This window comes from Zingiber officinale, chromosome 8B, assembly GCF_018446385.1.
Source record: "Zingiber officinale cultivar Zhangliang chromosome 8B, Zo_v1.1, whole genome shotgun sequence".
Lineage (NCBI taxonomy): Eukaryota > Viridiplantae > Streptophyta > Magnoliopsida > Zingiberales > Zingiberaceae > Zingiber > Zingiber officinale.
This window is the reverse complement of record NC_056001.1, coordinates 2,542,599-2,557,835: the sequence shown is the minus strand read 5'-3', so window position 1 is coordinate 2,557,835 and position 15,237 is coordinate 2,542,599. Positions and strand designations below refer to the sequence as shown.

At 40.5% G+C, this 15,237-nt stretch overlaps 1 protein-coding gene across 1 annotated transcript; it reads left to right on the top strand.

The window, feature by feature from the left end:
• The first annotated feature begins 7,493 nt into the window (after positions 1-7,493).
• Positions 7,494-8,521, top strand: LOC122017613 (zinc finger protein WIP6-like). Its single transcript, XM_042575265.1, has 2 exons — positions 7,494-7,690; positions 7,843-8,521. The coding sequence occupies exons 1-2, from the start codon at positions 7,532-7,534 to the stop codon at positions 8,317-8,319; spliced, it is 636 nt and encodes a 211-aa protein (XP_042431199.1). The 5' UTR covers positions 7,494-7,531; the 3' UTR covers positions 8,320-8,521.
• The last annotated feature ends 6,716 nt before the right edge of the window (positions 8,522-15,237 follow it).

Below are 15,237 nucleotides of genomic sequence, written 5' to 3'. Positions count from 1 at the left end.
GGACAACAATATGCCAACGAGCTGGCCAAGCTAGTAAGTTCTTTGAACCCTGTAGCGCTGGACAGGACGATCGAGTAGGTGATGTTGGTAGCTCATATTTTGAGAGCTGCTAAAATAGGAGCACCGAGTGATTGGAGGACACCTTTGATTTGAGTTCCTCCGATCGAGCAACTCGCCGGCTGACCATGAGCAGGCTTGGTTGATAAAAAAGAGAGTCGGGTGGTTCACATTAATATGAGATTACTTATACAAGAGAGCTTTCTCTAGGCCATTACTCAAATGCATCTGATCGGAAGATGTTCAATATATCTTGTAAGAAGTACATCAAGGCTCTTATGGAAGTCATCCGAGCATCCGTTCACTAGCTTGAAAAATCTTATTAGCTGGATATTTTTGGCTTACCTTGCAAGCGGATGTCGATCGGACAATAGAAACTTACCTATCATGTCAGAGACACTAGAACATATCACACCAACTTACGGAAGAGTTGAAAGCATCTATTGTCTCTTGCATGTTCGACCAGTGGGGTATGGATATTATTAGACCTTTCCCCATAGCGACCGATCAGAGAAAATCTCTTCTCGTAGCTATGGACTACTTGTCTAAGTGGGTGGAGATAGAACCGCGTGCTAAGATAACCGAGCAAATGGTTATCAAATTTTTATAGTAGAATACCGTGTGTTGGTTTGACGTTCCTCATAAGCTCATTTTTGACAAGGGAAGACAATTTCAAGGACGAAGGCTTAAAAAATGGTGTGCCAGCTATGATATTCTATAGGCCTTCACTTCAGTGGCATATTCGCAAAGCAATGGCCAGGCAAAACTTACGAACAAAGAGATTATCTGAGAACTTAAAACTCAGCTTGACCACCTCGGAGGAAGCTGGGTCGACAAGTTGTCGAGTGTGCTGTGGGCTTATCGCACCACGACTCGAGAAGCCACCAGCATAACCTCGTTCCACTTGGTGTATGGAGGAGAAGTCGTAGTGTCAGTCAAAATAGGCATGAAATTCGATCAACATAGTTATACGACGAAGAAAATTTTGAGCGACATCTTATGGAGTTAGATTTAGTAGATGAAATCAGCGATAAATAGTCATTCGGCTAACGGCATACCGACAGAGAATGAAGTAAAATTATAATATAAGGATTATTCTAAGATCTTTCTAGGTCAGTGATCTGGTATGGAAAAGAATTAAGTCGGTCGGTGATGTCAGCAAGCTGAAGGCCCCATAGTGTGGACCGTATAAAGTAATATAGAAACTCAGCTTGAGATCTTATTATCTGCAAGATAAAAATGAGAGGGATCTGGACTAGCCTTGGAGTGCAATCATCTACAGCCCTATCAGGCCGAGTAGTAAGTTTGCGATTGAATTTATGTAAATTATAAAAATATTTATTCTATGAATGCAAGAAGATTTAAATGAAAAATGACTAAGTGTTCCAGACTCTCGTACCGATCAACCGAGTTATAAGCGAGCAAAGCCCTTGTGATAAGTGTGTCAGACTCTCGAGCCGATCGACCGAGTTATATGTGAGCATGCTATAACACTTTCAAACTCTCGCGCCATTCGACCGAGTTATAAGAAAGCAAAGCCCTCGCGATAAGTGTCCCAAACTCTCGAGTCGATCGACCGAGTTATAAGTGAGCATGCTCTCACGATGCTCTCACGCTTCCAAACTCTCTCACTGATCGGCCAAGTTATAAGTGAGCAAAGCCCTCGCAACAAGTGTCCTAGACTCTCAAGTCGATCGGCCAAGTTATAAGTGAGCATGCTCTCAAACTTCCAAACTTTTGTGTCGTTCGACCGAGTTATAAGCGAGCAAAGCCTTCACGTCAAGTGCCCCAAACTCTCACACCACTCAGCTGAGTTATAAGTGAGTATTCTCTCACGCTTTCAAACACTCGCGTCATTCGGCCGAGTTATAGGTGAGTAAAGCCTTCACACCAAGTGTCCTAGACTCTTGAGTTGATTGGTCGAGTTATAAGTGAGCATGCTCTCATGCTCCGAACTCTCAAGTCGTTCAGTCGAATTGTAAGCGTGCAAAGCCGTCACATCAAGTGTCTCAGACTCTCAAGTCGACCGACCGAGTTATAAGTGAATATGCTCTTATACTTCCAGACTCTCGTGTCGTTTGGCCGAGTTATAAGCGAGCAAATCCCTCACACTAAGTGTCCCAGACTTTCAAGCCGATCGACCGAGTTATAAATGAGCTTGCTCTCACGCTAAGTAGATCAAAGAATCTAAGTGTTGAAGACGAAAGATAAAAGTTAGCACATCCACAAATCGAGAACTCTAAAACACAGAACAGACATGAATCAAATCAAACTTAGAAAATTTTTACAATAAGTACTTAGTTGGTACAAGAAGTTGTTGATAAACTTAAAAGAAAACTACACTAGATCGGTAACTACGTCATCTGGGAGCATTTCCACAATCTTCTCCCTCTTGCTAAATGTCGTCGGGGCCTCTGCTAGAAGATAGTCGCCTTCCTTTAACTGTTGGAGGGTCCCATCAATGTCATAGCTAAACAGTTGGAGGGTCCAATCAATCGGCATTTGATTGAAATCCTTGGAGAGAAGGTACTCCACCCTGTAGGTTTCCCACCGGTCGGACTCTTCCTCCTTGTACTTAGCAAGTTCTGCCTTCAGGGAGCGCAACTCAGTGTCTTTTTCATTGGTATTACTCTTTTGTACTCGCCGAGTTGGAGTTCATGGCTCGCCTGCTCGGTCGTATGGCCGACTTGCTCTACTGGCAAGGTGGCTTTGGCTTCCTCAAGTTTTTTGGCCAGGACCTGGGTCTCTTTGTTCTTGATATCTAAATCTTCAATGACGAGTTTCCAAGCGTTAGCCGAGCTGATCTTCACCTCAAAGTTATGTGCTTGCTTCCTAAGCTTTTCTAGCTTGGCAGCCAGATCGTGGTTTTTGTCCTTTTCCATGGCCAGAGCCTGCTCGAAGCTCAAAGCTGCTCAGAAGTTCTCTCCAAGTCGTCCTTTAATTGAGTAACTTCGGTAGTTAATTGCTCAACTAGAGCTTGTGAGGCCCTAGTTCTCTCAACCAAGGCTTGCAGCTCCTTATTTTCATGTTCCAAGTAGGCTAGTCTCTAGCAGAGAGTCAGGTCTTCCACCTAAAACTATATGAATAGAAAAAGAAGTAAATTAAGTCCGACTAGGAAACACAAATGTGAAAAGTCTAGATAAGCTTACCCTAGTGGATTTTTGGTTGAAGCTGTCGGCAAGCTCCCCAGATGGAATAGTCGCTACTCTAGCCCTGGCATCCGCCTAGGTTTGGGCCAAGGGCCTTGTATCTTGATCTTATGTTCGAGGGAGCGCGGTTCGGTGGAATCCGGATGACAATTTGATAGTGGCTATGATATACCTATGGCTAGTCAGATTGATGGGCTCTGAAGTTGACTTACCCTTGGATTTGGACAGGGGTGGAACATATAATAGATGTGGGGGCCACTGGGTCGATCGATGGGGGCATCAGGTAGGAGATTGGTTGTGCCATGGTCGTCCGGGCTGGCAACTCGGACAGAGGAGTCTGATTGGATGATGGAGGAGTTGGCAGACCAGTCACCCTCTCCAAGACTCCAAATGAAGAACTCTCACCCCGCTTTGATGGTGGTCTCAGTGCTGACGCAGCAATAAAGGTTTGTGGCACTGAAGTCACCGAGTGGGAAGAAGCTTCTGACCAGAGCCTTTTTCGACGTTGGCGTTGGATCAGTGGTTTGCCGGATGTGGCAGATTCCGACAGAACTACTATGGGCGCCATGGAAGGATGCTCAAGAGGCATCTTTCCAATGTTAGTCGCGACATCGCTGGCTACCGCCCGACTCGCTTCTCCTTCACCAGTCTACTCTTCAAAGGGCCCGACCAGCAAGCACCCGTGGCTCTCTAGCTCGGTTGCTCCACTAGCCTCAACTTCTACATCAGTTAACTTGCCAGAGACACTAAGCAACACCTTAAACATCACATTGGCTGCAACAAAGAAAAAGAAATCAATTAGATTCAAAAAATAATATAAGGAAATACTAAAAGGGCTGAGCAGCCGGGCTCGGATGGGATTCAGCCAGTACATATATAAGACGCCCTCCAGCAGTAGCTTGTGTATGTGATATTTTAGACCAGCCAGCTGTGTGGCTGCTTAGATGTAAGTTGGCTCTCATCAGTATCTGCCCAGCCTAGGGAAGTTCGGAAGATTCATCTGCCAACCAGTCGGAAAAGTGGGTCAGTCGGAAATTCAAATGTAGAAGTAGTGGGACTTCCAACTCTTATTGGATGTGGGCATCTTTTCAAAATAAACAGAGACTACTCGAGCTTGAAAGAGGAAGATACCCGGCTCGGATAATTTGAGATAATAAAAATAATGAAAATACGAGGCATGAGAGGAATCCTATACACATGGAATAGTACCAAATCTAACACAATAACCTAAAGGAATTAGGTACCAACTGCAATAACAAGATGTGAAAATACCTACAGACTTCAGAAAAAAAGGATGGATAAGAAAGCGCAGACCGACATATAATTAGTCCTTAAAGAAAGGACGAAAATCATCGGGAGGCGTATGGGGACAATAGCAGGCAGAACGGATTACGATTTGGTGATCGTCGAGAATGTGATAAGTCATTTTCATTTGATCCACCTCGTCACAGTTAAAGTCTTACTAGGTGGAGGTATACCACAGTCCAAAGATAAGAGGAGGAGAAGGAGAATGCGTCATCATCAGAAATCGAAAGGAGAAAGAAGAAAGAACTTAGGTGAAAAGAATAACCGACGATGAACAAAGAGCAAGAAATAAGGAGTTGAAGGAAGATGAAGACGAAGGTGATACGGCGAAGGGAGAAATGAAGGCTTTAAAAACTCTGTTGATGGTTATCCCGAGCCATCCGATCAAGGGCTTGGAAAAATGGGGTTTGATCAAGACTGTCAAAATTTGAAAAGGTAGTTGTCACATCGAATCTCAACAATCGTCCATCCTAACTAATAATCAGCGGTAGAAGATCACGACATGTGTCATTCAATCATAGGTGACATTAATGAAAAATGATAATGATCAGCAGGTGTATGATTAAAAAAATAGGTTCAGCATGCTTTATATTAATGATAAAGGATTTTAGCAATTTCTAAGAAATCATGATGACGTTAGCAACAATTAAAAGGCATTATGAGTAGGGGTTGCCGCTCGGGAAAGAGATCAGAAAATAGCTAACAAACGGCTAAGCATCGTCCACGTCTAAGTCGAGCGGCATCAATCTCGAAGCCTCCCAACCGGGAAAAAATCAGCTTCTTAAGAAGCTGTAAGAGCAATGATTGTGCAAGTCGAGCGGTGACCCGGATAACAGAACGCCCGTTCGAGAAGAAAAGTTATAAAAAATACTAATTGTCCAGTCAGTCAGACTTACAACTTCCTTCAGCTAGACTTGAGGGGAAGACTTGTGATACAGTGATAAAAATGAGCCCCCTAAAAGTGGGTCAAGACAGTGAAGACCGACTGACGTGTTGGTCAAAGTCAAATAGTCAAAATTACAAGGTCGGGTGAACTATGAAACCACGGATTGTGGATGGCCGAGCGGGCCTCTAGAGTCGGTCGGACTTGAAAGGTCGACTGGACCATCCGAGAAGTCATCGCCCTCCGTAACTTGCAGCAAAGGTCTAGAGCCAAATACTAAGTTACTAGGCCCACCACCTTGGTCGATCGGATCTTAGGTCCGATCGGACATAATGCGCCCCTCCGACGATAGTAGAGTTGTGTGAAGAATAGGTCGGCCTCTTCACTCTGTACGGTCGAGCTGATGACGTCCCGACCAAGTGGCCCCCAGTTAGCTCATAGCGAGACCCACATACATATCTTACCGTACTCTTTTTGAAGTTTGTGTCACCGATAACAGAGAATGCCCAGCAAGCAAATAGTACTTTAAAAACTTCTAGCCTGTCACATTAGAGATTTGCGTGTGCTTGGTTAAGAAAAAGTGTTAAGAGACATTTTTCGACTTATTTTTTCTTAGGACACTTTGGAAAATGTGCATATGTTTTGAGATGCATATACAGACGGTACAGTGGTACTATAAAAGAAGATCTCTATCCACATGCGAAGGTATACAATATTTCATATTTGAGCATGCTCATTCTACAGTCTTTTTACTATGCTTCTTCTCCTCATATACATATCATTGACTTAAGTGTCAAAGGTCCAAGGCCGAGACCCCTTCCCCGATCCACTACTAATACTCTTAATTTTACAAGATAGCGTGGCCACGCTCTTCTTTCAGTCAACCATTAAATTACGTTCTCAGTTAACCATCTTCTGATAACATGAAAAAGTAACGCATCGATAATTAGCAATCATCGGGCATAAAATATGGATGTAACTTTAAAACTCAATTTTTGTAATGGCAATGTAAACCTTTCCAGGATAATGTAACTTTTCAAAATAATTATAAACCCAAGTGGGCGGCTTTGTAAACTTAATTAACTATTTTACCTGTTGCATGCATGGTAATATAGTTCTTTCTTTGGGTGATAAATATTAAATAACTTAAACTAAATTATAATTCTTTTCACTAATATATCAAGTGTGTGACTACTAGTTCGAGGAAGAATGCAGAGACCCTGCCTCTATTGAGTGCGAAATGCAAATTCCATAGAGATATGTGAGTCTTCTTCATATCATTGTGAAGAGAATTCTCTTCTTATACAAGTGCATGCATTTATTTTGTTAGATTACGTGCAAAATTTAGAAGATGCATTTAATTTGTTATCCGTAGCACTGAACTAAAGTATGCATGCCATGCCATGCCATGCGATGCCCGCATGGAATCCCCCCATGGTTGTCCCATACCTATCCTTGCTAGCTAGCCATTCGACAACACTACTTGCTGGTACTTGTCTTATGTCAGTGTCTATCTGTTGTCTCCCTTCCAACCTAAACCAGCCAAAAACCCCTCAGGTCTCCACTTTCATCCACTTGATCGGTTGAGCCTTCTCTATCGATCATTCACTCCGTTCCCTGGAATGCAATTTAGAATTTAAACCCTCCCTCCCTGGCCTGTCTTAACTTGTCTTAGCTATTATACGCCTTGTATGGATTGTTCCCTCTTCTCATCTCCTCCGGCCTCTTCCTAGCTATATATATATATATATCCTCCTGTACCCACTTAATTAGCTAGCTAGCTTCGACTTTCACCTTCCCAACAATCAATTCTTAACTAGCTAGCTAGCTAGTTCAATTCTCCATGTTTTCCCACGGCAGCAACCACTCCTTGTCCAACGACCATAACTGCAAACCTCCTGATCATGAGGAAGTTGACGATTCCATTTTGTTGCTCTCTCTTTGCCCCCCTGGCGCCCACCCCACGCCCACCCCTACACTCTCAGCCTCCTCTTCCCGTCGTTGCTCCTACAATTGGCTCGAGTACTCTGGCTTCAACCAATGCCAAGCCTACCGCTCCGACGTCGCGATTGCGCTCTCCATTGGCCTGCCAAATTCAAGCGGCTGCACTGGTAGTAGTACTGCTATTGGCGCTACCATGACTGCTGCTGCCGACGGTGTCAGTGGCGTGGGGTTGGAACCCGCCGCGCCGCCCAGCCAATTCTGGATCCCTTCCGCCGCTGAAATCCTAATTAGCAACACTCACTTCACCTGCACCGTTTGCAACAAAACTTTCAACCGTTTCAACAACATGCAGGTTCATGTGCACCTTCATTCTCCCACCTCCGATTTATGCTCCTTAATTTAAACTCAAGAAACTTTTTTTAATTTGAATCTTGAAAATTGGAAGATGCATTAGATTTGCCGTTTTGATTTCTCGATTATATATGTGTTGATCATGTTATGCAGATGCATATGTGGGGGCACGGGGAGCAGTACCAGCGGGGATCAGAGTCGCTGCGGGGCGAGACGCCGGCGCTGCTGAAGCTGCCGTGCTACTGCTGCGTGGAGGGGTGCAAGAACCACTTCGAGCACCCACGGTCGCGTCCGCTCAAGGACTTCCGCACGCTGCAGACGCACTACAAGCGCAAGCACGGCGCGCGGTCCTTCGCGTGCCGACGCTGCGGCAAGGCCTTCGCCGTGAGCGGCGACTGGCGCACCCACGAGAAGAACTGCGGCAAGTTCTGGTTCTGCATCTGCGGCTCCGACTTCAAGCACAAGCGATCCCTCGAGGACCACGTCCGCTCCTTCAGCGCCGGCCACGCCCCCCATATCCTCAACACCACCACCTCCATCGTCGCCACCATGGACGTCGACGAGGAGGAAGATTACGACGACGAGGAAGAGGTGAAGGATCGGATTGACGAGGTGGAGATGGCCAACTAATGAATCAATCAGTCAGTCAGTCAGTCAATTTCACGACTAGCTTAATTAATTAATTATATGCGCGCATGATTGTTTACTTTTTCGCTTTAGGTTACTGCATGTCCACTTCTTGTGCATGAGAAGGTGAATCTTTTTAATTAATTATATTCTAGCTAGGAGAGACGAGTTGTATGTACTTGTTATTCTAGCAATTTCGATTCAGTAAGCCATCGGCAGGAAGAAGAATTAATTAACGGTAAGAAAATTAATAGAGAATGTTATTTCTTCAAATTCAATGGCTTTATATAAATGGTTGTGCATTACCTCTTACTTATACATAAAATGATGGTTCTTATATCACAATTTCAAATAAATAGTTGTTTAATCTAATGATAAATAAACTAGTTTCAGAAAACTTAATTACCCACAATATATTAGAATTTTAAATTTATATGATGATTTTAATTTGTCGCTTAAATAAATAATAATATCGTGGTTTAAAAAATAAACTCATACACGTAAATTAAATACAACTCTTTGAATATATATGGTTTTTAATATAAATGACTAAGATTGATTCTTCAATATATTAATTAACTTGTTAATTGCCCGGGGTAAATCAACGAGTGTAAGACACATGAGTGAGAACCCGTATCCATCAGGTATGGGGTTCGAATCTCGATAAAATCGAGGTAAATATCTCTCTTATATGCTAGTCACTATTTCAAAGGCTATAGTCGTCCGTGATTTACCTCCTCCGTGTTGGCCCTGGGACGGGTTGGCGGGGGCGCTGGGGGCGAGCGTATTCACCTTTTACCACCATGAGTGAGAACCCGTATAAATGAAAATCTAAGTTAGTCATATTGATTATTTTTTAGATGATCGGTTCGGCTTCATAAAAATTTATCATCATGATAAATCGGGAAATGAACACGATGATTAACCCAGAAGTCCAACATCCTTTGGTTACGTCCCTATTTAGAGGAAAAATTTCTATAAATACGCGATAGTTGAAGTTCGAATTACGAATATCTCAATAACAATTTAAATATTTTACCATGACACCCCGACAGAGGACAATGAGAACACGTATAAATGTTATACAAGTTAGACGTGCATTGACGATAATTAAATATATGATGGAAACGGCATGAAACTTCCCTTCATTCAAGCTTAATTACAGAATATATATTGAGAGCTATGTCAAATTCCCAGGTCTCCCACAATTTTTTACAAACCTGCAAGTACTTTTAAAAAAATATTTAAAAAAATCTTAATCAAATCCATCTTCCTTTGACTTAAATTTTAATCAATAATGATATGGAATATTACGCAATAGACTCATATATAACGTGACAATCAAAATTTAAGTGAGATGACAGCAGGATTATTACTTAGCGTGCTAAGGTCTTAAGTACCAGGGCGATCGGTCAAAGGATCAGTCAGATCCAAAGGATTTAATACTTTATTCATATATTAAGACATCTATTATATATATAATCAACCAATAGCCGATCAGATTTAAGAGATAGTAGGCCTATTACAAATCTGGTCAGTTATAAGTCAGGCCGGATCCAAAGGACCCAGCTTCTCATTCTCATAGTACAGCATATGGTCAGTCAGCCTTTAAACTGATTAAACATAGGGCGCTCAATACCAATACGTACACAACCTGCACGACCTTTCAGTCGAACGAGCGTACAAGACAGCCCTCCTTCATACAGTCGGTTGGCTAAAAGTCCAACAGAGATATATTCAAAGGACAACATTATCATAGAATCACAATCACATGTCAGAGAGCAACAACCATTTGTCAAAGAATATTTTTCAGTTATGACATATTCATTCAATGGAAACTTCTTACGAAGATGATTATACAACTTCTATTATTTTTATGAAAGTTACACGAGACTTTTCATATACATATAATAGAAGATTCCTTAAAGGATAACTATACAAACTTTAGATTGTACATCTTCCATTATCTGGCATCTTTTGATACCAAATATTTTTTATAACCTCATTATTGCAGAGGTTATGAGAGGTGATATAAAAGGGGGTTCTCTCCGCTGGCGAGATATGTTTTACATACACAATACATTACAAGCCAACTTTACCGCATGTACTCTCATTTTTTACTGTTCATCTTCTCCATATTTCGCTCGGCCACTATACTGATTTAAGCGTTCGAGAGTCTACGCTAGGGACCTCTTCCCTAGTTTTTGCCTTAACGCAATACAAGAAAATTGGGATTCTACAACACTTAAACGACAACGCTTTTTATAAAAAGCGTTGTCTATTTTTTTTTAACAACGCTTTTAGTGAAAAACGTTGTCTATTTCATTATTTTCTTATTAATAGACAACGCTTTTCTAAAAACCGTTGTCTATTAATAATTTTTACGGGTCAAAGACAACTTCGTAAAAAGCGTTGTCTATTAGCCTTTTTTTTAGTGTCTACGACAACGATTTTTAAAAAGCGTTGTCTACTGTCAAGTTATCATCTCAATCTTAAGTGATCTAGACCGCTTATCTCAAGATCTGACGGCTGGATCTTCATCCATCTTCATCACAATATGGACGGCCCAGATTAAAGGAGGAGAAAACTTCGTTTCCTTTTACCCATGCGACGACACAGTGTTGGTGATTCCTTTCTGTTCGCGACATCTCCTCTCGCGCGGCTAGGGCACGCGACCTCCCACCGCCGGTCGTCTCTTCTTCCTCACCACCGGTCGGCTGCTCTTTCTTCTCTTCACTGCCGCACAGACCCCTCTCAGGAATCGGGAAGTGCGGTGGTGGATTTCGCCGGTGATGACAACGCCCAACAACCTTCCCAACGGCGGCCACCACCAGCGCCCACACCCTCCGCCCGACCCTCGGAGGCAGCGCCACTACCTCGGCATGCCCATCGCCACCCCTTCATCCTCCTCTTCCTCCGCCGCCTCCTTCAAGGGTTGCTGCTGCTACCTCGGCGGCGCTCGATGTGATGTACCGCGGCGTGCCGCTCGGCCAAGGCCGGGCTGCTCGCCGGTCTCGCCCGCCTGACCCCGTCGGACCGCTTCAACGTCATCCGCTTCGACGACACCTGGGACGCGCTTCATCCCGCGCCCGTCCCGGCGACGTTGCCGCCAAGATCCTTCTCCTCGGCATATCCACCCATAGGGTTCAGGTGATCAAACTGTTTACCTGCTACTTTTGCTTTGGCAAACAAAGATGAATATTTTTATGGGGCAGTTCTAAATCTCTCTCATTGAATTCTATACAAACTACAGCAAAGAGCTGGCGTCAGGTCATAGGTGTTCTAATGAACACAAAGTTTCAAGTCTATTTTAACATCAATCTCTATCTCATTTAAATCCTACTTTGTTTCTTCACTTAATCATTCTTAGTATTCCCCGCACGCTCGCATTCACATGTTGAATTACTTCAAAGAGCTGTAAGTAAAAACTGTTGAATTATTTTTATCAAATTTCCCCACAAGTTGTAGATTTCCTTTGAAATGCAATCTACTTTTGTGCATCAAGTTAATGACTACCAAAATGTATGTTGTCTTCTTTGTTAAAGTGAAGATAAAAACTATTTGCTTGACTCAAAGAAGCCCCTTTTGCAGATATGACTATTATTCTTTTTCGATAATTCCCACTATGGGAGAACTTGTAGCTGGTGACAAAGAGTCTTACCAATACCTAGTTGAGAGCATCCGACAGTTTCCGAAACAGGTGATTTTTTTTTCTTTCATATTCACAAATGCCTTGTGTATTTGTTGTCTCACTTATACAACTCCTCTCGGTAACTAGTTATATAGTGTTACCTCGAAACCTTGGAACTATATTGAATTTGCGTTGAGAAAGATTTTAGATCAGTTCTAGGCCCTCAATTATATGATCAATCCTTATGAAAGCACTTCTTATTTGATGAATAATCTGACCATTTAAACGGCTATCAAAACTAACCTTCCGCAGCCAGAAGGGCTTGAAAAAGAGTTTGGCACGACAAGTTTTAAGTTTAACTTTAGGCATTGCATGATTAAGGCCATCAAGTTTAATCTACTGCACATGAAAATTGTGTGAAATCCCCATGATGCAATAGGCTAACACTAAAATAAACATAGATGCTACTTTGTTTCATGCTTTAGGTTTCGTTCTATGTTTTTCTTCATGTTGTCTTTCATATTGAGTAATGTTTTATGTGAATGTTAAGTGCTTGTATTAATTTGACATCCTATGTTTCAATTTGTACACATTATGATTTCATTGACTCATGCCCATCAAGTGTTTGATTAAATGTCTCTTCCATTATATAGATTTTAGTTGATACATTTTCTTTAGTTTAATTCCATGTAATGCTTGTTAGTTTAGTGATTTATGTTCCTATGATGTTTGTTCTTTATTTGAAACTTAGTTTACTTATAAAAGTACATCATATAGGACCATCCAGAATTGAATTAGTGGAGATTTTTCTAAATATTTGTATCAAGGGTCTACACTCTAGTACCATAAGAGCTAATGGACTACTTGATACCGGTAAAATAATTATGGATTTTGTTTCCATAGTTAATATGCGGTTAAATATACTTAGTGATGTTAAATGCAGCATTTTTTTTATCAATTAATATTGAGAGTGAAATTTTAACACGGATTTCTCTGATTGCTATTGCAAATGCATAACATCCATTTTTAACTTATAAAATTTTAAAGGAAATTTGTTTGATTATACATAATTGAATGAAAGTCCTATGCTTCTTTGGTAGTATGTATTGAAGTTGCTTAGCTGTATGATATTAGAGAAAAGGCATTTTTAATCCACGATATAATTCTATGATTATTTATACCTCTGGCCTGTTCATCAAGTCCTTGAGAATCTCAGGTGTTCTGATATCACTAGCAATTAATACATAAATATTTTCATTAATTAGAATATCTTTTAAGGTAGATGCAGATTAGATGAGCCGATTTAATCGATATCGGTTGATAAGTAATGGTTCTATTTTTTTAGGATGAAATCCGATGGGATTAGATATTGGTAGCCTAGCCAGGTGAAGATCTGATGATTGTTGAATCAAATTTTTGTAGCAAATTAAAATTGCAATTAAGGTTAATTAATCTATATCAATGCAATTTTGGTTGATGCATGTGGTGCAGGTACTTGCACCACGAGGAGACTCCCCACATCATCCATCGCGACGTGAAAGTCAGCAACGTCCTCCTCGACGCCAACTTTACCGCTAAGGTTGCTGACTTCGGCTCCGCCAAGCTGGATTTTTGTGCATTTTTTATTTTAAATTCGAATGTCACTATCTACTTTGAAACCGAACTATTTAGTCTTTGTGTATAGTTGAATTCTCCTGTAAATACTAATATTTTGTAATTGAATTCTATTATTTTGGTACGAGTTTGAAATCATTAGTTGAGCTAATTAATATTATTTTATATGTCAAATTCAAATCTAGACATGGTAAAAGAAAATTAATAGTTTTATAAATATAAAAAAAATGATTTTGTAAATAGATTTTTTTTATTTTTATTTTAAAAAGACAACGCTTTTAAAGCATTGTGCAAGTGTTGTCTTTGCCAAAAACAACAACGCTTTTAAAGCGTTGCAAAGATGATGTTTTTGCAAAAAATACACAACGCTTTTAAAGCGTTGTCTTCTCTACAAACGACAACGCTTTAAAAGCGTTGTCGTTGAGCAGACTTTTAACAACAGTGCCTTTAACAACACTTTTTCAGGCACAAAGACAACGCTTTAAAAGCGTTGTCTATTAGCTTTTTTCTTGTAGTGACGTTCTATTGGATCTTTCGAGTGTCCACAGAAAGGAGCCAAAAGGAGTGCCAAGCATCGTCGTTTCTCCCTAGCAAAGTCTTCTCCCAGTCAACGTCAGAGCCACCTTTCCCAACGCATCATCTCCATAGCTTTCAGACATGATCAACTAATAAATTTGACAATTAATTAGGTCATCGAATATATTGTATTTGTGATGGAGGTTGAACTTAGGAGTACTCAATTTTTAATAGGTCATAATTTTTAACTCGAAATTTGAAATCAAGTTATGTCGATGTTCATGTCTGTAGAATTTGAAAATCTACATTTGTTATTGAGAAACCCATCACCGTCAAGTTTCAAACCAAAAAAACACCGTTTAGATCTTTTTTGAAGGATCTAAACATCTTTGTTATTTTTAGTATTTTCTTTTTTTATGATATTTAAGGTATTTTTGGTATATCGGGTATTTATGAGTTATGATTTATCTATATAAGCATTGTATTTTGATAATTTATTTCTGTTATGAATTTTACTTTTAGTAAAAAATTTCTTTTTTTACAAGATAGGATTGATGTCTATATATTAGTATTTCTTTTCTTTCTTTAAATTTTAGGATCTAAAGTTTATATAAATACTTATTTAGTTGTTTGAGTAATCATCCTCTATATATTCTGAATAAAGACTTTTTATAAAATATTTGTTTATGATTTCTTATCCCGTCCAGAAGATGAGTAAATAAGCGGCCAATGAGATGACAGGAATGTTGCTAGTTGGGAACTGCATACCTAGAGCTAGGAGTTAGGGATGGCAATTTTCCTCGCGGGTTTGGGGCCCCGCGGGGAAAACCCGAAATGGGGATAGGGATCCCCGATTTTTCGGGGATGGGGCGGGTTTGGGGCGGGTATGAGAATACTATCCCCATCCCCGAACCCGCCCCGAATATTATTATTATTAATATTAATAAATACTAATATGATTTTTTAAAAAAATATTAATAATAGTGTTAATATTAATATTAAATTTTTTGAAAATATTATTAATAATAATATTATTGATATTGATATTAATATTAATATTAATATTATTATTAATAATTATTATTAAATAATAATAATAATATAAATTAATTTAGAAATGGGGCGGGGATGGGGAATCCCCGAACCCGTGGGTTCGGGTT